This window comes from Corythoichthys intestinalis, chromosome 22, assembly GCF_030265065.1.
Source record: "Corythoichthys intestinalis isolate RoL2023-P3 chromosome 22, ASM3026506v1, whole genome shotgun sequence".
Lineage (NCBI taxonomy): Eukaryota > Metazoa > Chordata > Actinopteri > Syngnathiformes > Syngnathidae > Corythoichthys > Corythoichthys intestinalis.
In genome coordinates, this window is record NC_080416.1 from 2,381,355 (window position 1) to 2,406,333 (window position 24,979).

At 37.0% G+C, this 24,979-nt stretch overlaps 1 protein-coding gene across 4 annotated transcripts in view; it reads right to left on the bottom strand.

The window, feature by feature from the left end:
* Nucleotides 1-17,183: 17,183 nt before the first annotated feature.
* The window catches only part of tgfbr2b (transforming growth factor beta receptor 2b), a 95,948-nt gene continuing 88,152 nt past the window's right edge, over nucleotides 17,184-24,979 (bottom strand). For all 4 annotated transcript variants that reach the window (XM_057827615.1, XM_057827614.1, XM_057827612.1 and 1 more), the window contains 2 exons: nucleotides 23,739-23,863; nucleotides 17,184-18,613 (listed from right to left, as the gene is read on the bottom strand). In XM_057827615.1, the coding sequence (XP_057683598.1) occupies nucleotides 18,434-18,613; nucleotides 23,739-23,863 (305 nt within the window). In that variant the 3' untranslated portion in view covers nucleotides 17,184-18,433. The remainder of the gene's footprint in view (nucleotides 18,614-23,738; nucleotides 23,864-24,979) is intronic.

The window sequence follows — 24,979 nt, forward strand, 5'->3', positions numbered from 1 at the left end:
TTTTTGTAGTATACTATAATATTGCTAGAACTGTTTAAGAATTGTTTTGAATAATTTTGGAAAGGCAAAGTCAGTGTTCTGAATCTGTTTACTTTCTATTCTTTTGCACTTGTAAATGCTGTCAGCATTTAACCTCATTGTTTATTTGGGATTAATTATTGTTATTTACATGATTATTTGTACTTTAATAAAGAATTTAAGTGTTCCAAAATATTTTTGGTGAATTAACAGGCGTCAACAAAAATGTCATTGCTAAATTAGTAAAAAAAAGAAAATTATTAGATTAGTCGGTTAATTGGAAAACTAGTCTGCTGACTAATCAGGAGAAAATTTGTCGTTTAGGACAGCCCCAGTGTACCAGAACATATTACCTCCACACCCTTCTCACATTTTTAACCCCTGACCCATGAAGAGGGCCCCTGGATATGTTCGCCTTCGGCCCCAAAATTGCCAAGTCTGCCACTGCTCAGGGAAGTAGCTGAATTGTGAATAAGCACAGTAAGGCCCATGAAACACATTTGGCTGATGCTTAAACAAGCTGATCTTGACTTTGATAGAAGGTACAACTGCGAAGGGAAGACTATGTCTTACATCTTATATGCTAAAAACTGCTCATCTTGATAAGCGCATGAATGATCGATTCTACCTTTTCATAGAAGTCAATTACCTCTTTGGGGCTGCTGTTTTATTTTCATGTTGCCTGATAGAATATAAAAATTGTGGCGTAACTCACCATTACGTTATGATCCATTTCGGCATGATTTATGTTATTCATCTTTGCAGAGCACATGATGAATTAGCGTTTCTGTGAGACTGCAGGAGCTGAGACAATGACAGTTTTCCCATTTTGGAATCCCTCTTTTGATTTCTTACTTTGGTACCAAATACATTAATCACCGAGAAGGGGGTGAATCCAATAATTTTCTCCAGTCTGAATATAAATCGAAAATATATCACTTTTGTCAGTGAAAGTTAGACAATTGCATTGTTTTTATCAGGGTCTGTATCACCGGGAATCACATTTGATATTTATGAAAAGAAATATATAAAACAGCGGTGCACACAAAGTATCACCTTATTAGTTATGATGAACGGCAGTATTATATATCAAAATATACACCTACACTGCTGGCCAAAAGTATTGGCACCCCTGCAATTCTGTCAGGTAATGCTCAATTTCTCCCAGAAAATGATTGCAATTACAAATGCTTTGGTAGTAATATCTGACGGAAAACACAGACAAGACGAAAAGAGCAGTTTCTGCTCTCGCACTCCTCTTTAAAAGAAACTGCTGTATTTTAAGCCAAAACAACTGTTGTGTTTGATAGAACTATATGTCTATATGCTTTCATAGCAGATTCATGGCGCAATAAGCCCCCAAACTATTTTTAATTTGTCTGTTTTACCCTGAAAATCCCCGTTTACAGACGTCGCGCAACTGCTTTTGTTTCAGCCTAGCCGTAAAAAAGACAGTCAAGTAATCGTATTCATTATTCAAAATGTCTGTCATTTTTAGCTTAGAATCATTAAATGAGGTCTAATATTTAGTTAAAAAAAAAAAGACTAAAAAATGATTCACTCGCATATTTTAAACTTTTAAACAAATTAAGTCACAATGAAAAAATTGGCGTCTGTAAAAAAACGTCACGGATACGTATCTACCTCATAATTATCGCTTAATTGTATTTTTTCGTTACTGTCGCATTTTCCCCAATATTTTAGATGATAAATAATCGATTCAAATAAAGAAGAATTGAAAAAAAAAAACTTTGAAAGGGTAAATATATGAAATTGAAAATCTCGACCACTCCTTGATGTCTGCGATTTCTGCATCGCGTCCCTTGTTATATTACCATGTTTCACCCATACAATCCCCCCCAAAATCCAGCTGTGGCCATTCACAGCTGTATCTTGACTCTCAGTGATAAATGCTACATGGAGTTTTTGGATCGAAACAAGTTAAGTACGCGATAATATCTTGTTAAAATCATGGCGTCTTTAATTCTGCACTCTCATACTCTCACCTCCAGTTAGGGTTTTGCTGTTTAAAAAAAAAAAAAAATTAAATGCCCTCCATTTAAAAACGTCATGCCCCAGAAAATTGAGATTTTAAGCTTTCCAATGATGTTTCACACATGCATATAGGACAATTTTGAAATTTGGCCAAATTGGGGGTCTCAGAGCGGAACTTCAAGTCACCTGAGTGTTTTCCACCATCTTCATTTATTTTGCCAGCAATGAAAAACTCAAAAGAGGATGGGGGGGGGGGGGGGGGGGAAATAATCATTATCATTTTACACAAACCTCCAAAAATAGGCTGGACAAAAGTGTTGGCATCCTCAGCCAAATACTTGGTAGCACAAGCTTTAGACAAAATAACTGTGAACAACCGCTTCCGGTATCCATCATTGAGATTCTGACAATAATAACAACAATTAAAAATTATCAAAAATTTTGCAAATCCGCATGTTTGTGCAAATTTTGGTGAGTTTTTGAGCATGTTAAGACCTCTAAATGAGCCATTTTCATTTGCCATGAACAGGGCCGGCCCAGCCTATACGCAGACTATGCAGCTGCTTAGGGCCCCTGACCACTTGGGGGCCCCCAATCTGGCAATTGATTAATTTATATTCTATTTTGTTTACTACAGTTTGCTTTATTTGACTTTTGTGAGTTTTGATGCTTGAAAAATAAAATAAAAAAATAAAAGTTCTTCCTTAACTTCTTTCTTTCCTGTTCTAGAAAAAGATTTGGCGCTATCTACTGTAAGTACTAACAATCATTTGGGGTGAGAAGTCTGAAGTATGCAGTGCAACAAAACCTGATTAATATACAAAATATGGACGTATGGGTTGGATTGCATGTATGGGTTTCACAGTACACTGTGACGAAATGGTGGGCCAAAAATATGGGCCCCTTTGCATTATTTTGCTTAGGGCCCCAAAATGGCCTGGGCCGGCCCTGGCCATGATGAAAGAGTATAATAATAATAGTCCTTTGCAGAACAATAGGGCCTTCGCACCATGTTGGTGCTCGGGCCCTAATTACTTACCTTTTTTTTGGCTAGGTTGAAACAAAAGGTTGCGCGACGTCCGTAAACGGGGGTTTCCAGGGTAAAACGAATAAATGAAAATATTGTTCGGGGGCTTAATGTGCCATGAATCTGCTATGGCAGCATATAGACAGATTGTAATATCAAACACAACAGTTGTTTTGGCTTAAAATACAGCAGTTTCTTTTAAAGAGGTGCGCAAGAGCAGAAACTGCTTTTTCAACCTTGTCTGTGTTTTCCGCCATAAATATTTGGCAAAATAGTGGAGACTTCAAATATAACATTTGGACTCTCACCGACAGCCTAATAAAGGATGCTTCACTTCTTCTTGTGGAAAGGTTAAAAAGCAAAGAAGTGAGATATAATCTGTGAGCAAAATGCTGCTAAACATCTTCAAAGAACCCATTGCCTTATCAACATTTCACTTGCTTGGGAAAAAAAAAAACCCTCTATGAGGTCTTTTGAAGCAAAGTCAAGTTCAAATATGAGAAACGCTGATCTTAGAAAATGCCAAAAAACGACTGCAGTGAGTGTTATCCTCACACCATCACGCCTCAGCTTGACAAATGCAGCCCTTGTTACTTTTCCTGAAAGGCTTATTCGGACTTATATCAATACCCACGGCAACAGATGAATGTTCAATGGCGGCGACACTATATTCCGCAGTAATCGCAAAACAATCAGACAGTGTACTGGGGAGAACTCGCTTTACCAAGAGGAGATACATAAATTCATTAAATGGTTGGAAAACGGTTAGACAAATCCATAGCCAATCTGACGAGCCAATCAAATAAGTGATGGATGAAACATGAACAGACTGAGGGACGGCGGAACAGACGGATCGATAGAAGATTCTACCTTAGCGTCAAGAATGCGCAGGGGTTGGTGAAGCAGCCACAAATTGGACTCAAGTAAGAGCAGAGGTGGGCAGAGTAGCCCAAAATTTTACTCATGTTAGAGTAGCGTTACTTCTGAATAATTTTACTCAATTAAAAGTAGTCATTCAAAAAACCTTACTCAAGTACAAGTAAAACAGTATGAGTATCTGATCACTGCCTGTTGATTTTGTGTGTGTTTGAGTCACTTCCTTTTGAACTATTGGCTGCCATTGACAGCGCTAGACTTCCAATCTATTTTGTCTGGGAGGGGGCATATGACAATGTGACTAAAGTTTAGTAGTGCATGCACTTGATCACATACAATGGGGGAAAAAAAATCAATCAATCAATCAACTTTATTTATATAGCACATTTAAAAATCCGCCAAGGAGACCAAAGTGCTTTACATAGCATAACACAGCAAAATAAGTCAACTTTGAAAAAACAAACGCATAAAATAAAATAAATAAAAGACGAGGTCATAAACTGTCATTGCACATTAAAAGCTGAAGAAAAATAAAATGTTTTAAGGCGTGATTTAAAATCCGTAAGTGAGGGGGCCTGTCTAATAGTAAGTGGTAATTGGTTCCACAGCCTGGGCGCCATCACCGCAAAAAAGGAATTAGTCAACCACCAATTGTGCAAGTTCTCCTACTTGGAAAGATTAGAGAGGCCTGTAATTGTCAATGTGGGTAAACCTCAACGATGAGGGAAAGAATGTGAGAAAAAAAACAGAAAATCACATTGTTTGATTTTGAAAGATTTCCAAATTACAGTGGAAAATAAGTATTTGGTCTCCTACAAACAAGCAAGATTTCTGGCTGTCAAAGAGGGCTAACTTCTTATAACGAGGTCTAACGAGGCTCCACTCGTTACCTGTATTAATGGCACCTGTTTTAACTCATTATCGGTATAAAAGACACCTGTCCACAACTTCAGTCAGTCACACTCCAAACTCCACTATGGCCAAGACCAAAGAGCTGTCGAAGGACACCAGAGACACAATTGTAGACCTGTACCAGGCTGGGAAGACTGAATCTGCAACAGGTAAAACGCTTGGCAGGGCAGCTTTAAACCACTCATCAGTGATGGGGAACACACCTGACTTAAAATGTTTGGTAAAAATTGGTTTCAATTGCTCTTTAAGTCTCCTTAGGCAGAGTGTTCACTAGGGTTGGGCATCGTTTGAAATTGAACGATTCCGGTTCCGATTCCACGTTTCAATTCCGGTTCCGAATGATTCTCGATTCCAGTTCCTTTAAGAGGCACGGTAAAAAAAAATAGGCAGGGTAAAAAAAAAAAAAAAAAAGCATGGTTAACCCTTGAGAGTCGAAGGACGCGCCGGCGCGTCCTCAGCGCACGTCGTCTTTGAAGCGCCCTCACGTTTTAATCACGTCACCCACATGCCGTTGTTTGGTCTCGTTTTAAAGTGCGGAAGTTGCGGTTTACTCTCGTTATTATTTGAAGTCAATCGACCAACTAAAACGTGAGATATTGTCATTTAAGTTTTATAGTTTTATTGTCCTCTCAAAAAAACATTAAAACGCTGCATGGATCATTTGTTTATGTCTATATTTCCATCATTTCTTGTCCTTTTTCAAAACAGAAGCTCCATGAAAAAAACACAAATCAAACGAACCCTTTCGAAGTCACAGTGGAAGCACAAAATGCGTTTTTTTAATAAATATAACTGCCGTGCGAAGTTCCACCGAACGAGAGGGAGGAGTGTTCTGAAGCAGCGAGGTGGCGAGCGACGAGCAGCGACTGTGTGACTTTGAGAATGAACGGAAAACTAAATTTAGCGCAAGCAATTGTGCTTTTTGATCTACTTGAGGAAGAGGATGGTCCAAATTCGTCATCATCGTCTTCTTCGGAAGAGTCCTCGAGTGAAGATAGTGACGGATTTCAACACGTGGGTGACGCCATCGACGAGCAGAGGTAAGCAAACTCTTTTTTTTTTTTTTTTTATGCTGAAAAAGTTTCTTTTGAAAGTTTCTTTTGATATTGCAAGACAAAGTTAATTTTCATGCAATATAAGTGTGTGTTTGTGTATATAATAATAAAATGTGCATATCAGATCAAAGTCGTACATGCACTGTGTGTATCCAAGGCAGTAATTTATAATTGTGGTGTTCTTCTTTCTAAATGAAGATTAGGGATGGAGCACATATTCAGCTATGGTATTCTTTCTATTGTCATACATATAGATTTCCATTATTATTTATTGCTGTATATATTTTTATTTTATACTTTATTATTTTCATAAATACTGACTTTTTTTCCATGTACATTTATAGTGACAATGAAAGTAAAGTGAAATGAAAATGGAAGGGTGGAAAGAGGACCGACACCCCATGGAAGTGTGGTCTGTGTGATGTAGCCCTGTGTCTAATTCCAGGACGAAACTGCTTTTCGGAGTGGCATGCCTGAAAAAAATTTAACTTGTTTATTGTAAATATTTTTGAAAATACTTTTTTTTCCAATGTTATATATATATATTTTTTCTTCCCACAATCAGTCTTCTCAATTTGTGTATATAAATGTGTGTTCAAGAAGCTTGATTGTGTGTACATAGTTTTCATCAGGTGATGGGCCGCAATACCTAAACTCATAAAGAGATGGCCTCTAAACACTTTTTGTGTTAGATGGTATATTTTTTCACTGTTCTTCACTGTTTGGTCTGCTGTATATAGCCTGTTTTGACTAGAGCATGTATAAAGGCAAAAAACGCCTATGGCTATACCTGTTGTTTATGTTGAATTGTCAAATATAAGACTATTTATTCTAAATTTTTTGGTTGAATGTTCATCCTAACATGTTGAATAAATATTACAAAGTTTCAAAACGGTTCGTTACGCATGTTTGGTTGTCAATTGGACATCAGTATTAAAAATTTTGACAAAACGATTTTGGAATTTTTGGTCTTTTTGGGCCCAAAATGATGATTTATAATTGGTCAGTGAAGAAAACAACAGTTTGGACATAAAGTTCAAGTGTCACAAAATAAGGGACCAAACCAGGCCATCGTAAACAATTCTTTCTTTGAAATATAAAGGCAACTTCAAAGGCATGCAAAATCAGACAAAATAGGCCCAGACCTTAAAGGGTTAATATTAAACTCTTAACCTCCCGATAATTTTTTTGTATTATATGAACTTCTCGCAGGGCTAAATTTAACTTGCATATAAATATCAGTCTTAAAACTTGAGCATTTTTTTCCCGCTCAGCAGTCAGGGAATCTAAACATGGAATCAAAATTTAAAAATGAAAACAATTCCGGGACCATTGGAGTGATCGAACCGGTTCCCATCGATGCTCGATGCCCAACCCTAGTGTTCACTTACCTATTTCCCCCCTTCTGTCATTGTTTGCATGCTATCCTCATTAAAAAAATGAAAACCTATAAATGTTTTGGTAGTTTTAGTCAAAGCAGACACTGTATCTGTGTGATTTTGACAAAGATCGGATCACATTTGATGGTGATTTTATTTTACCAAGCCATGATGCACATCAATCAATGATTCTCATCAAGACATTTCTTACCAGGTGTGTGTTTTATAGTGGGCAGGGCAGCTTTAAACCACTCATCAGTGGTTGGGCACACACCTGACTTAAAATGTTTGGTAAAAATTGGTTTTTAATTGCTCTTGAAGTCTCCTCGGGCAGAGGGTTCACTTATTTTCCCCCCTTCTGCCATTGTTTGCATGCTAGCCTCATTAAAATATGAAAACCTATAAATGTTTGGGTAGTTTTAGTTAAAGCAGACACTATTTTCATCTGTGTGATTTTGAAAAAGATCGGATCCCGTTTGATGGTAATTTTATGCAGAAATGTGAGAAATTCCAAAAGTTTCAGATACTTTTTTATACCACTGTATTAACAAAACACCCGAGATGAGTGAAAGAAGTTGCCTCCAGTTTTTTCCCCTCCACGGTTTTCCCTCAAATCAATGTTTATGTCAAGCCTTTTCAGGCCCAAAAAACAGCAAGCGTTGGAGGCACTTCATTAAAGAGTGACCACTTAGTCACTGCGCTCGCCTCGCATCTAATCGATCCTCCTCCTGGTTGCCCTCAATCGCTCATTTGACAGAGTACCTTTCGCGCCTCCTAAATAAAGTTACATCGGCCTCTCTGGTGAATATGAGATGAGGTTGGGGGGTTCTGGGAAAAAGCACAAAATGTGCACGAATACATAAGGGAACACAGAAATGTCAATAGTTTCACACAAGCATTTGCTGCTGTTGTCATGGAGAATGAACAAAGAATAAGACAGTGATAGATTTCAGCAAGGGGTAGATGTCATATATTAGAGGGATTGAACAATATTGAGCGGTAAATTAGTTGTAAATGAATGTGACATGGCAATGGGGATGAGTGATAGAGGCAATTATGCCAAGTGGCGTCTTTCCGAGAGTTCAATGATCATGCTGTTATTGGTTGGATTAAGAGTTAAATTACAACCGTGGTCTGATTTTGCTTCGTGCAATCGAGCAAACCTTCACTTGTGAACTTCAGTAGCCGAGTTTCTTAAGCACTTTTGCTGTTTGATCGATCGTAGGGTTGTTCCTTTTTAAAATGAAAGGGAATAGTATCTTTTCTCGTATTTACCGACCGACTGTTTGTATTACTCTAACACAGCCAATATAAAATAAATAGCATTTATATCATAGTTTGAGGAAACCAAGCAGAATATATTTGACATAGGGCATAAGAGATACATGACGCCTTCTTATCACGGGAGCCCAACGTGTGTGTCATGCAATGGACTGAGCAAGATTGACGCTGACAAGCCCACGTCTGCACCACCAACTCTCGCAATTAGTTCTCCAGGACAGTCCAGAACAAATGGCGGGGCGCCCTGTCCCAACACAGGGAACACCGGAGAACGCCCGATATCCAACTGATAACACGTCTGCTAAGACTCCAAGAGCCCCTTTGACGCTGAGGTGGCAAAATCCACAACCCTCGTTTCCCTGACAAAAGTAACTCCCGAATTCTCCAATCCAATCCACAGACAATAGTCCTAAACACACCCTTCTTCCTGCCCACGTCCTACCCCGGGAGACCCTTCAGAAGGACTGAATGTTTAACTAACCGTTGTCCTTTTTTCTCGGGAACCTTTTGTTGACTTGTGATCTGGTGACCTTGGAACGAGTCTGCCTCCTCGCCTGTGTCTGTTGCTGTTTTGCCTTGTCATTTGATCGCTGTCGACCTGAATGAATTGTCAACTTGTGCTTCGAAGCCTTTTTCCAGCTTTCATAATGGAGTCAGTACAAGGGGTTAAGACTAAGGTGAACGCGCAGGAGTTTGGCCTTTTGGCCGGGTTGTCAGTGTCTCGCCGGCCCGGGTCGTTGGAGATACGCCAGCGCGAGTCCTGGCAGTTCGGCTGGCGTGATTCCGGCAATTTGGCTATAAGGTCAGATTCCTTCACAATCTAAGGTTTTTCTCAGAATTTTTTTTGTACAATTTGTGCTAGGGCTGTCAAACGATTACAATTTTTAAGCGAGTTTATCACAGTTTAAAAATCAATTAATCATAATTAATCGCAATTTAAACCATCTCTAAAATATGCCATATTTTTCTGTAAATTATTGTTGGAATAGAAAGATAAGACACAAGACGGAGATATACACTAAACATACTGCACATAAGTACTGTATTTGTTTATTATAACAATAAATCAACAAGATGGCATTAACATTATCAACATTCTGTTAAAGCGATCCATGGATAGACTTGTAGTTGTTAAAAGATAAATGTTAGTACAAGTTATAGAAATTTTATATTAAAACCCCTCTTAATATTTTCGTTTTAATAAAATTTGTAAAATTTTCAAAAAAATAAACTAGTAGCTTGCCATTGTTGATGTCAATAATTACACAATTCTCATGGTGCTGAAACCCATAAAATCAGTCGCACCCAAGCGCCAGCAGAGGGCGACAAAACTCCAAAAACACAAGTAACAAGTGGACATGACACTGTACTATCATTTTAATCTGTTTGAGCGGGGCATGTGCGTTAATTGCGTCAAATATTTTTTAACGTGATGAATTTAAAAAATTAATTACCGCCCGTTAACGCGATAATTTTGCACATTTTGGCTTCAAAATTCTTAAAAAATTAACTTTCGTTTTTTCTGATTTTCTACCACATATTTGTAAAAAAAAAAAAAAAAAGGTACTGTAAAAAAAAATAAATAAAAGCCGCTACTTTTTCTTGCGGCTTATAGTCCAGTCCAGCTTATTTATTGATTTTTTTCAGGTTAATAGGTAACACTTAACTTGACAGCGGAAACAAAAGATTGTCAAAAGACACTTATAATTATGACATGACACTATCATGGGCATTATTGTATGCTTATCTTTTTTAATTTTTTTAGACAGCTGCAGCTTCCTCTGCGGAGCCCTGCCATAAACACCATTATTGGCCATAGTTTTACATATAGTTGATATGTGCACAGAGATATTGGACTGTGCCAGTGATTTCTGTAAGTCTTTAACAGACACGCTAGGTTTTTTTTTTTAACCTCTCTGAGTATTCTGCGCTGAACTCTTGGTGTCATCTTTGGTGGATGCCTATTCCTTGGGAGAGAAGCAACAGTGCCAAAGTCTCTCCATTTGTAAACAACTTCTCTGACCGTCGATTGATGAACATCCAGACTTTTAGAGACTGTTTTGTATCCTTTCCCAGCTTTATACAAAACAACAATCTTCAGATGGCTCTTTTAACCAAGCCATGATGCACATCAGACAATGGTTCTCATCAAGACAATTCTTACCAGGTGTGTGTTTTATAGTGGGCAGGGCAGCTTTAAACCACTCATCAGTGATTGGGCACACACCTGGCATAAAACTGTTTGGTAAAAATTGGTTTCAATTGCTCTTTAGGGCCATGTCCACACGTAGCAGGGTATTTGGCAAAAAGAAGATTTTTTTCTACGGTTTGACCTATCATCCACACGCGCATGCAGATTTAAACCAGGGTTTTTAAAAACGACGGGGAAGGTGAAGATTTGCGAATTCTGCGGTTTTGGCTCCATCATGTGGACACTGATAACCGAAGATTTACGTCACTGGCTGCGAAAAATTTTGTCCTCACATCACACATGAGACCAATTTTTACATTTGGAGTATATCAAATAGGCGCTTTTTTGATTCCATTTAAAAATTTTTTTTTTTTTTATACAAAATCTTGCTGTGCTTCTTATTGAATAATGGGTATTTTGGACAATTATTTTATTGTTTTGAATGTACTTAAAAATGAATGAAAGCGGTTGGCAGTGGAAGTTTTTTTTTTTCTTTTTTCTACACAAATGTGCAGGTGTGGACGGAATTATTTCCCCCCAACGTATTAGGGCAGAATCCTCGTTTTTTTTTTAAAAAAAACCCTGCTGCGTGTGGACATGGCCTAAGTCTCCTTAGGCCAAGGGTCCACTTACTTATTTTTCCCCCTTCTGTCATTGTTTGCATGCTATCCTCATTAAAATATGCAAATCTACAAATATTTGGCTGGTCTTAGTTAAAGCAGAGACTGTTTTTACATCTGTGTGATTTTGACAAAGACCAGATCACATTTGATGATTTTATGCCGAAATGTGAGAAATTCCAAAAGGTTGATATTTTTTTCATTTAAAAGACAATGCATTCTGTAGGCTTTAATTCTTGTATGTTGCATCCCCATGGCAACCAGCAAACAGCAAAGATTTTTCATTTCCTTTTGTATTGTACAGTACAAGACCATCTAAGGCTCATGTGAGTTTTATACTCACAATACAAGCGAACATAGGTTCACTTTCACACTGTAATAACATCCAGTAAATAGCATCCTCAGACTGTGCCTAATGAAGTGACTAGGGAGTTCATGTGAATAAAGATGAGCTGGTGTTGGCCAGCCGACAGCCTCCTGCTGTTGTATCACCCAACAGAATGAGTTTTCCTGGTTTAATAAACCAAGAAAGCAGTTTCAATACACTTTTTATTATTTATATATATATATATTTTTTTTGCTGAGTGGAGTGTGGCACGGTGACAAACAACACCTCTTGGAGTACCTTATGTTTGTACAGTGAGTGCACAGGATCCAACACTTCAATCCAATTCTTCACACAGGGAAACAAATCATGTCTGCATCACCTGTTTCAAGGAGTTCAACATCGCCCCCCGCTGGTGTGAAGACAAAAAGCATGAAGCATTTGCAGAATGGTACTTTACACTCAGGTTATTCACTTTAATTAAAACAAATACTACGACTATAACACGCTTACCCATGATTCTGAGCTGTAATGAAATTTCCTAGATGGATAAATTGCAGCATCGGTTGTACATAATTTGCATTAGATTTTTCTATTATTAACAATCGAGACAACTGCTACTCGTGACACTACGGTGGCAATCAATTTATAATTGAAGGTCGGCTTTAAATAATTCATTACCGGCTTCGCATTTTCTGGGGATGGTCTGATTTATCTAGGATGGCTTGGCACAGGTAATGAATACAGGGAAATTGCAAGAATGCTAACTGAAAAGCTATGGATAATTTACACCAACTATGCTGTATGGGAGGAAATACTGTAACCATAGGCAGAGTTTGACTTTTAGGGCAGGGGGGCACAACATGTTGATGACTCCAAAACACAGTGTCAGCAAGGAAATGAACTTACAAGAATATTTATAATAATAAGTTGAAAATTAGCGTTATTTTGTTTCCTATTGTTCTTGAGGGGAATTCTAAATCAGGCTGCTGGCAGGACAGCTATACTTTTCTCCAAGATCATCATCCATTGAATATGGAAGCCCGCCGGTGTTGTGCCAATGTAGTTACCTCCGTCAAAAATTGTATCCCCTGGGCGGAGCCATATGGAGGTAGATTTATGTCTTCTTTACTTGCTCAAAAAAAAAAAAAAAAAGTTGCTTCAATCAAAAAAAGTTGCTTGGATTAAAATATGTATGTTCTATTAAAAAAAGTAACTTCAATAAAAAAAATGTGAACGCAAAAATAAATTTGGAAAAAAAAAAAAAGCATTTGAAAGCTATTTTTATTTGAATTTTTTTTTAATGAAGCAACTTTTTTGATTGAACAAATGTTTTGTGTTCGGGCATCATTTTGGCTAAGATATTTGTGTCTTTCTTATTCAATCAAAAAATAAGTTGCTTCATACAAAAAAATATATATTTTCAAAAGAAAAATCACTTTAATCAAAGAAAAAAATTTAAATCATAGAAAAGTTTTTAAATGCGGAAAAAATATTTGAGACTCAAAAATTTGCATTCGGACACCTAATTTTTCATTTAAAAAAAAGTTCTCTGATTTTTAGCAATCCTTTTTGTGTTTGGGCAATATTATGGGGAGGACATTTGTTTTTCTAAATCATTCAATCCCCAAAAAGTTGCTTCAATTAAAAAAAAAAAAAAAAAAAATCATTCATTCATTCATTCATTTTCCATGCCGCTTTCAATCAAAGAAAAAAATCATTTGAAAAATAAAATTGCCCTTCCCTATTTTTTTTTTAATTTTTGGGGGGAAAATAATATGCAAAGCAAATGACCGTCTAAGGTGCTGGTCACATGATCTGTCCAAAAAATAATTTTGAACCATTATAAAAATAGATTTTTTTGTGCAATTTATTCGTTTTTGTTGTTTTCTTGCTTTACAATTTATATATATATATATATATATATATATATATATATATATATATATATATAGGAAAGTCAATTACATGCAATGACACTTGTCGGCCACCAGGGGGGCCTGGCCCCCCTGATCCCCCTTAAACTCCACTTATGGAAATAACAAATGTATTGTGGGGCTGCAGTCTACATTTGATAGGACATCTCATGCAGTAGCAACAGAATTCTTGTATATACATGGAGAGAAACCAAACCATACCATACCATACCATACCATACCATACCATACCATACCATACCATACCATACCATACCATACCATACCATAATCTTCCACTTGCTCTGAGGTCGGGTCGCGGGGCAGCAGCTTTAGCAGGGAAGCCCAGACTTCCCTCTCCCCAGCCACTTCAACCAGCTCCTCCGGCGGGATCCCGAGGCGTTCCCAGGCCAGCCAAGAGAGTCTTTCCAGCGTGTCCTGGGTCGTCCCCGGGGACTACAGCTACTACAGCTACCGATTATTTAAGTGGTCTATTAATCGATGAACTAGTTAGTGCGAATAATCGAGGAATCGGATAAGAAACATGAAAAATGAAAATACCGGAGTTGAGCCTCAAATGATATTTATGGGGGAAAAAAAAAAGGATCTATGTACAACAAAAGAAAAATGGCTAACTTTTTTTTTAACAATGTACCAATAAACTCAACTGCGAATGCATTTAAAATAATATAAGCTAAAAAAAAACCTTGGCTTATGTTGGTCTTAAAATGGAGCAGCTGGAGTCAGCCATGTGAAACGAGGCAGACTAGAGGGCAGCGTATCCACCCAAATCAATAACACTAAATGCAAACACTTTCAAAATAAACCATTACAACGCCACTTTAAACATATACTCGAAGCAGCAAAATTTAATTCGAATCTTTTTTTTCTACCCGAATACTCGAGTTAATCGATTAATCGTTGCAGCACTAGTTTTAATTGCTCTTTAAGTCTCCTTAGGCAGAAGGACTTTTTGTTTTCATGCTATCCTCATTAAAATTTGAAAACCTATAAATATTTGGGTGGTTTTAGTTAAAGTAGACACTGTTTTTTCATCTGTGTGATTTTTGAAAAAGATCAGATCACATTTGATGGTGATTTTATGCGAAAGGTGAGAAATTCCAAAAGGTTCAGATTAGGGCTGTAAAACGATTCAAATTTTTAATCGAGTTAATTACAGCTTTAAAATGAATTAATCGTAATTAATCGCAATTCAAACCATCTATAAAATATAAGGCTGTCAAAATTATCGCGTTAACGGGCGGTAATTAATTTTTTAAATTAATCACGTTAAAATATTTGACGCAATTAACGCACAAATGCCCCGCTCAAACAGATTAAAATGACAGCACAGTGAAATGTGTACTTGTTTTTTTTTTCGGAACTTTGTCGCCCTCTGCTGGCGCTTGGGTGCGACTGATTTTATAGGCTTCAGCACCCATGATCATTGTGTAAGTAATTATTGACATCAACAATGGCGGGCTACTAGTTTATTTTTTTTTATTTGAAAATTTTACAAATTTTATTAAAACGAAAACATTAAGAGGGATTATAGAAATTTTATATTAAAACTTCTATAACTTGTACTAACATTTATCTTTTAAGAACTACAAGTCTTTCTATCCATAGATCGCTTTAACAAAATGTTAATAATGGTAATGCCATCTTGTTGATTTATTGTTATAATAAACAAATACAGTACTTATGTACCGTATGTTGAATGTATATATCCATCTTGTCTTATCTTTCCATTCCAACAATAATTTACAGAAAAATATGGCATATTTTATAGATGGTTTGAATTGCGATGAATTACGATTAATTAATTTTTAAGCTGTAATTAACGCGATTAAAATGTTTTATTGTTTGACACCCCTAATGAAATATGCCTGATTTTTCTGTAAATTATTGTTGGAATGGAAAGATAAGACATTAGATCGATATATACATTCAACATACGGTACATAAGTACAGTATCTGTTTATTATAACAATAAATCAACAAGATGGCATTACCATTATTAACATTCTGTTAAAGCAATCCATGGATAGAAAGACATGTAGTTCTTAAAAGATAAATGTTAGTACAAGTTATAGAAATTTTATATTAAAACCCCTCTTAATGTTTTCGTTTTAATAACATTAGTCAAATTTTCAATCTAAAAATAAACTAGTAACTCGCCATTGTTGATGTCAATAAATACACAATGCTCATTGTGCTGAAACCCATAAAATCAGTCGCACCAAACAAAACACCAAAAAAAACACAAGTAACAAGTGGACATGACACTGTGCTGTCATTTTAATCTGTTTGAGCGGGGCATTTGCGTTAAATGCGTCAAATATTTTAACGTGATTAATTTAAAAAATTAATTACCGCCCGTTAACGCGATAATTTTGACAGCCCTAGTTCAGATACTTTTTCATACCACTGTATGTGAGAGCAACTATGAAAATAGCATCCCTTACAGCTTTACATCCTGCAGGTTTACCAGTAAAGACACGACAGGTGGGGATAGATTAAAAGTTTTAATCCGGAATAGGATGTCAACACAGAGATGAAAATGACCAACTGCCATACAAGATTCTTTGGTTTAGCTTTGATTGCTGAGGTCCCAAAACAGAAGCAGGACAAAGAACATTGGATGATGGAGCAAGTTATTAAAGCATTAAAAAAATGGTCGTTTGTATTGTAAACTAGCACAACTCTTGGCAAAATTACAAAAAGAGAAAGGACACGAATTTCGAAGCTTACGCATAATACTGTAGGTTTAGTGTATGGAGATAGAATAGTGCCAAAAGAAGTGAGGTTGTAAAATGAAAATTATCCCTGTATAAATGACCAATTTTAACTAAAAAAAAAAAAAAAAAAACACTTGCATTTCCAAATTTTGCTTTGTAAAATAAACATGAAAAAAACTCGAAGGAATAAATTGTTCTACAAGTTGTTTTTTTCTGTTTGCGAGTATTTTTTTTGTTTTGTTCTACCTGTGTTTTTTCTTCACTACGGGTTAAAAATGACCAATTACAAGTGCACAAGTTTTGTCACATTCTTGTCGAGTTTTATGAGCCAAAAAAGATACTCGTAACCTAGTTTTAAAATAAAAAAAATACCTGTAAAAATGACTAATTTTAACTTGTAAAACAAAAAACAACTTGTTTTTCCAAATTTTTCGTTGTGAAATAAACATGAAAAAAACAAAAATTCTACAAGTGTTTTAATTCCGTTTACAAGTGATTTTTTTATTCTACGGGTGTTTTTTCTTTGCTACAGGTTAAAAACCACCAATTACAACCTCACGAGTTTTATCCCCCCCAGTCGCATTTTCAGAGACAAAAATCACTTGTAACCACAGACGAAAAAAACTACTTTTACATCGAAATAATCTGTTGTAAAACACAAACGTCTTTTTTGACCACGACTTGGAATCATATTTTTGTGTTTGTGTTTTACTACAGATTATTTCGAAGTACAAGTAGTTTTTTTCGTCTGTGGTTACAAGTGACTTTTGTCTCTGAAAACGCGACAAAGGGAAGACAAAACTCGTGAGGTTGTAATTGGTGGTTTTTAACCTGTAGCAAAGAAAAACCACCGGTAGAACAAAAAAAAAAAAAAAAATCACTTGTAAATGGAAAAAAAAAAACACTTGTAGAATTTTTTTTTTACATTGTGTTTATTTCATGTTTATTTCACAACACAAAATTTGGAAATACAAGTTTTTTTTGTTTACAAGTTAAAATGAGTCATTTTACAGGTATTTTTAAAAATTTTAAAACTAGGTTACGAGTATCTTTTTCGGCTCATAAAACTCGACAAGAATGTGACAAAACTTGTGCACTTGTAATTGGTCATTTTTAACCCCGAGTGAAGAAAAAAACACTTGTAGAACAAAAAAAATACTTGCAAACAGAAAAACTTGGAGAACAATTTATTCCTTCAAGTTTTTTTCATGTTTATTTTACAACGCAAAATTTGGAAATACAAGTGTTTTTTTTTTTTTTAGTTAAAATTGGTCATTTTACAGGGATCATTTTCATTTTACAACCTCACTTCTTTTGGCACTATTCTATCTCCATATAGTGTCTGTACTGAGAGAAAATTAGAAGTAACATACTTTGGTCAAAGCTTTTATAATATTTCTAGAATACAGTCCATCTTTCACTGGCTTGCTCAAACCAGCTGACAAACCCATGAAAACCTGAATAACACCGCTTAATATTTCATATATAGTCAAACAAAATTATATTTTACATTAAGGCAAAAGCATGATTTTTTTTCCCCTAAGCATTCTGTCATAGAAATAATAGTTCAGCTGTAAAGGCAGCAGGCTGAAACTTTTAAGGTTTGATTTGATTCTTTTTACATAATGTACATACCTTATTTTTATTTAATGTCTGACAAATACGAAGCAGACTTCCTCATTTACTGGAGAAACACACACACGCACACACACTACGTTTTCCTTTAAGGCTGATTGACTTTTTTGTTTCAAAGTGGCTTTTAACACAACTCGTGGAATTCTTTTCACGTGCGTCACTGCTATGTCACAATAACTTAAAATCGCGCCATGAAAAATACATGGGACGTTAGTGTCATGAGCGGGCGTCGTCTCAGGCTCTTGTTTTGAACGCACGTTCCTTTGTCTGCCTGAAATGTACTCGGAGGCACTTGGTGTGCATAGAGAACAATAAAGTGCAAAAGTATTTGGTTAAAAGCTTGAAATTGTCATATCCCTGTTTGTGAAGCCTGTCTATGAGATGAAACAAATCCACCTGCCTTTGGGGTTAACCTCTGATTCTTCCAGTTTGCTTTGGTGTCACTGTATTTCGGATCCGGCGCTATTTTTCATCCACCACGATGATTTCTTCCGGGATTTTCTCCTCCGAGTCAGAGCAGTCGGACAGCTTGTCCAGGTACTCCAGGTCTTCGAAGCGCTCGGCGACACATTGGGCTGTCAGACGGGCTTCTGGGTCGTGGTCCCAGCAGTCGTCTATGGAGGAACAAACCAGCTGGATGCCCTGCAGGGGGAGGAATGGAGCACAAGTCAGCACAATACCAGTTGCCTCTCGCACATATACATGTACAGTGGGGAAACAATTAGTGATTGACTAAATACTTATTTGCCCCACTGTATGTCCAGCTGGGATCTTTTACATCCACTCAAAAGTGAGATGTTTTGGTGGATGGCAGTAAATCACATGTGTAATAAGCATTCATTAATGCACATGACAGTGCTATGTCATAATTATGACGGTCTTACGACAGTCTTATGATGCCGTTGTCAAATAAAGTGTTACCGGTTAATATCTTCTGATGTAAATATACCATAATACACTGAGGACAGCTTTGCCTTATAGTCTGCGTTTACGTAATCTTTGCCATTAAAAAAGTTCATCAGCTTTTCACTTGTATAGTGCTTGTCTCCCTTCAAGGTACTAAAAGCACTTTGAAAGCGTATCCTCATTCACCCAAGGGTACGTCGACGGGGTCACCAGGGGAGAATGCGTTTACAGAGTTTGGGCTGGGAGACGACTACACAACCACAGTGCCCTGCTGTAAGGTTGGAAAGCGGGAAGCTAGAGAACTGATTTGAGGATAGGGTGATAGGACAGTATTTTTGGGAAAGCATTTGAATACCATGTCAGTATCCTTACAGTTGATTGCATCAGTAACCTGTGAAACACAAGCCATGGAAGGAATGTAAACAATCATAATAGGCAGGGAAACCACCTCGGACAAGTAATATGGATGGAGACTCGTCTACAAACAGTTCAATATCCGGCATGAACACACAATCCTTCACAGGGTTGCACCATCTGTTGCTTCCTCACATACCAACTTTCACCTCCCCTCCTAGCACTGGCTGCTCTCAATGCAATTCCTTTCCGCCCACAGCAACTGGAAGGCGGCTAAACTTACAGTAGTAGCACTGTGGTATGCTGAAAAGCCGCCATGTCTGAATGAAGCGTCTGACAAAGCCCTTAGATTGAAAACCCGTATTGTCGGAGACACTTCTTGACTATGAAGATATCATATCTGCCGGGACTAATTCAAGCTGAATACTTGATTTAAAGGGAACCACGGATAAAAAGACACAATGTTAGTACGAGTAATAAAATCTTATATTAAAACCCCTCTTAATGTTTTCGTTTTAATAAAATTTGTAAAATTTTCAATTAAAAAATTAATAGCTCGCCATTGTTGACGTCGCTGAGCGGGACATAACATGGGCTCCCTGCTGTTCTTCCACAGTGTCTTTAATTACGTAAGGTAGTGATTGAAATCCACCACAAGGTGTCAATGGCGAGTTTTACATTAATAGGACATCTAGCCAATGAGTGTGTTTTGTCCCTCGACTGACGCCGTAGCTCCGTTTCTTTTTTTTTTTTTTAGATTGGGTCTATTGTGATTCACATTCATTTGAGTGTTGTATTCACAAGACTCCTAAAAATGGCTCCCAGCGCCATAGTTTGTTTATTGTGACTAAACACTGCCACCCAGTGTATTTGTTGAGCTAAAGGAGTTGCTAAAATGTTTAAATAGAGTTTGACCAAAGTCTGAGTAAGTTTTATGTGTATTTTGCGCATCTATTTTGATTGTGAATGCCAGTTCCCTTTGCATTCTTGTGTTAACTGCGTGAGAATGGGGCCACAGTAATACAGATTGAAGCACTTTTCTTCTTGGTTACATTTTTTGAGAGATATGAGTATTAGTTTTGTAATATTTTCACTATATGATACTTATGTGTGTTGTGAAAGAGTTGCCAAAGCTTACGCCAATAAACGGCGCAGTCCGAGCAACGAATCTGAATGCCTGTGTCCACTCTCCTTTCTCTCTCCCACTGTGGGTTAAAGAAACTACAGCGTCAGTCAAGGGAAACACTCATTGGCTTGATCCCTAATTGATGTAAAACTAGCCATTGAGACCTTGTGGCGTATTTAAATCACTGCCTTACATAATTAAAAGACTGACTTTTTTTTTTTTTTTAAAGAGTGACAGGTGGAATTCTAGCAGCGTGGCCCTGTGATGTCACCGCCCTGCGACGTCAACAACAATGGCGACCTACTAGTTAAAATAATTTTGCAAATTGTATAAAAACAAAAACATCAAGAGGGGTTTCAGTACCACATTATAATACTAACATTTATCTTTTAAGAACTACAAGTCTTTCTATCCGTGGATCCCTTTAAACCCAACAGAAGTACAGAAAGAGAAGCTTTGAAAAGTCGCCAAACTCTCAAACTGATCGAAAATGAAGAGTCGTTAAGAAATAGTGTGATCTCAGAATCCAATTTTGACATCATGTCTATTTGTCTGGTTACTCATACTGGGTGTTTTAAATAATAGGACACCACCCAAAAACTGGGGCCAGTATATTCAATAACAGAGACATCCAACTGCGCTCAGACTGGTCATATTACTCTTCACTTCATATACACAATCTACACAAGGCTCTTTAATATGGTAATTTATGCAGGTAATTTTGGCTGTGATAGGCATATGAGTTGATAATTTCACGAAGGACCTTCGGGAGATACGCTGCATTCATGTGTAATGGGAAATGTGAGTTCCCAATTTGCAAAATCCATCTGATGTGTTGGAAAGTCCTAATGTGCAGGCATGAAAACGGGTCAGGGGTAAAACAGGTGAGAAGGGTGTGGAGGAAATATGTTCCGGTACACTGTACAACTTGGGCTGTCCCAAACGACTAGTTTTCTCCCGATTAGTCAGCTGATTATTTTTACAATCAGTCGACTAATTTCAGAATCCCCCCCCCCCCCTTTTTTTTTCTTTTTTTTTACTAATTTAGCAATGAAATTTTTTAGGCGCTTATTAAAAACATTTTGGAACACTTAAATTCTTTATTAAAGTACAAATAAAGACGTAAATAACAACAATAAATCGCAAATAATGAGGTCAAATGCGGATAGCAAAAGAATGGAATGTAAACAGATTCAGAACACTGACTTAGTCTTGCATTTCCAACATGATTCAAAACAATCCTTGAAAAAAAAATAGCATTAATATTATAGTATACTACTATATATATAATAGTAGTATAATAATTATTCATTGCTAATTAGATTTTTCATAAAGGGTGTCATTTTAAAGCTACTCTTAGTATAGAATCTGAATTCTGAAGTATCTGGGAAGTGACTCCAGAAATCGTTATTCATAGGACGAACATGACGTGCTTTTATTTTGAAATGTTCACTGGAAGTGCGTTCGCTAAACCGCTAACATGAACAGTTTTACACTCCGCAAAAAAGCGCTTTTTGTCAATGCATGTGGTGTAAGTAATTTTTTTTTTTTTGTTTGTTTGCAAAAGCTGTTAAGCGGCGATTTTTTTGTTTGTTTGAAGTGTCACATTTTAACTGCAAGTTTGCGTTTTGAAGAAGACTGCCAATGTTTAATAGCTGGCTAAAGTAGGTTGTCTTTTTTTCCCCCATTAGCCTCAATGTAGCAATGCTAACGTTTACAGTGTTTAATTAAGATGATCAAAGTTCCAGCATCATCAACTTGTCAAGAGTCAAGAATCTGCATTGGACAAGGTGATGATGCTGAAACCTTTGTTTGGTGCCGTTCCAGTGAGATTTACAAAGATGACTGCTTGAAGAAAACATCAAAATTCCCTCAGTGCTTGATGATATGGGGCTGCATGTCAGGCAAAGGCACTGAGGAGATGGTTGTGGTTAAAGCTTCAATAAATGCACAAGTTTACATTGAAATTTTAGACAGCTTTCTTATCCCTTCAATTAAAAATATGTTTGTCATTTTCCAAGATGACAATGCATCATGCCAAAAAGCTAAAACTGTTAAAGCATTTCTTGAAAAAAGACTCATTCAGTCAATGTCATGGCCTGCAAATAGCCCAGATCTCAACCCTATTGAAAACCTGTGGTGGAAATGGGTAAAAAAATGGTCCACAGCAAGGCTACGACCTGCAAGGATGATCTGGCAACTGATATGGCGATACGACAATTTTCGATTCGTTGGTCAGGAAATCATTCTAGGATATCCTACAAACAACTAATAAACAGAAAAACAAGCTTTTGCTGTGAATTGGTATGAGTTTATCACTAGTAGACGTCCAATCCACTTGAACTGGGAGGGTGGCTGCCATCCCTCCCACTTCAAACGGATTGAACGTCTATGGCCGGTAGTGGCAGCCAATGAGGTAATTTTGGGCCATTTAAGGTCATTTACCTGTTGATTTTCAGTTACTTCCTTTTGATTTTGGGGTATTTTATGTGCTTCTTCCTGTTTATTTTGAGTTACAGAACAGGAAATAACCTGGGAATCATCCAAATGAATCAACCTCAACAGAAAATGACCTGTAAATGCCCTAAAATGAACAGCAAGTGACCTGTAAATGCCCTGAAAATCGGACAGAATGACTGAATGCTCTGGTTTCGAATGAACGAACGTTCCCAGTCCAAATGGATTGGGCGTCGAGTTAACTGAGACACTATTATGGTGGAAGATTTTGGTAGCAGCTTGTTGGTTCATTTTTATTTATTTATTTTTTTAGACATTGACACCTTTTCACAACAATATCTCGATTCATGGCAGGTCATATCGATAACCTTTTGGGATACAAAGTATCACAATATATCACCATTTCGATATTTTGTCACAGCCGTATGAAGAATACTAATCAAGTCCATGCCTCAGAGACTGCAAGCTGTCATAAAAGCCAGAGGTGGTCTACTAAATACTAGAGATGTGTTTTGATTGTTATTTCTTTGTTTGTTTCTAATGATTCCGTATTTTTTTCCTCAGAATGGAGTGATTCCATATATATTTCCTTACACTTGCTAAAAGTAACATTTACTGACCACCACAATGTTTTTTATTCATTTCTTTTTCTGTTTGTGAATGCGAAAGGGTCGCACGTTTGAACTAATTCATTATTTTTTCAAGCTTTTTAACTGAGTTTGTTCTTCATAATAAAATGTCTGAGTGAGTGCTCGTTTGAGACTGGTGATTCCATACTTTTTTGCTAGGGGTTGTACAACTGTAGTTGCGAACTTAGCCTCACCACAGCATAAATGACTTGTGTGTTTTGCGAGATTATGACCATAAAGTTTTGTGAGCATGAAACTTGGAAATTCCCAATTCTATAAGTGTGTTGCCACTTACTGTGTGGTTGATCCAACTGTTAGGAATTTCAGGTCTTCCTCTGTCCCGGAGCACGCTGTCCTTCATGCTTTCTACACATGGGTGCTCTCTTAGGTTTCCAAAAGGTGGCTCATACTCTTTAACCTCTGTGAAGAAATAAGAGGGAAAAAATGTTATTTTATTCTGCATTCATGTGCTTAACAACAAATCAGCAACACAGTGTCCTTGCTTCTCACGCTTGATCAAGAGACAACATATCACGACCACTTGCACCACATATTAATATCCAATTCAAGAAGTGCAACTTCAGCAAGATATTGCCTGTTCTAAGAACATACAGTACAGCAAAAACTATATACTAGAATTAAGTTGATTAATTGTGTGAATTGAGATAGAAGAAATGAAGGAAAAATGGAGAGCATGACTGCAACCGCCAAAGCCACTTATGATTCTGTCTGAACTTGTTGCCTGGAGAAGAAAACAAACATGACACTAGCTATGTGAAGTACAGCTATATCTACACAGTGTGGCAGACCTCCAACTCCAGCACATTATTCCACACATTACTTCACTGGTAGCAACAAAGGAGTTCACAGCACTCAGTAATAGACTATTATAATAGCCTATTGAATTACTGCACTTGTTGCTTACCATCAAATGTGATCTTTGTCAAAATCACACTGATAAAAATACAGTGTCTGCTTTAAATAAAACCACCGAAACATTTATAGGTTTTCATATTTTAATGAGGATAGTATGCAAACAATGACAGAAGGGGGAAAATAGGTCAGTGAACCCTCACGTTTACTATTTTGTGAGCCCCCCTTTTGGCAGCAATGACTTCTACCAGACACTTCCTGTAGCTACAGATCAGTCTGGCACATCGATCAGGACTAATCTTGGCCCATTCTTCTCTACATAACTGATATAGTTTAGTCAGATTCCTGGAATGTCTGGCATGAATCGCTGTCTATAGGGCATGCCACAGCATCTCAATGGGGTTCAAGTCTGAACTCCGATTTGGCCACTCCAGAACGTGTATTTTGTTCTTCTGAAACCATTCTGAAGTTGATTTACTTATGTGTCTTGTTGTAGCATCCATCCTCTTTTTAGCTTCAACTGTCGGACAGAAAACCTCAGGTTTTCCTTCAAAACATCCTGATAAACTTTTGAAATCATTTTTCCATTAATGATTGCAAGTTGTCCAGGCCCCGAGGCAGCAAAACAGCCCCAAATCATGATGATACCTCTACCATGCTTCA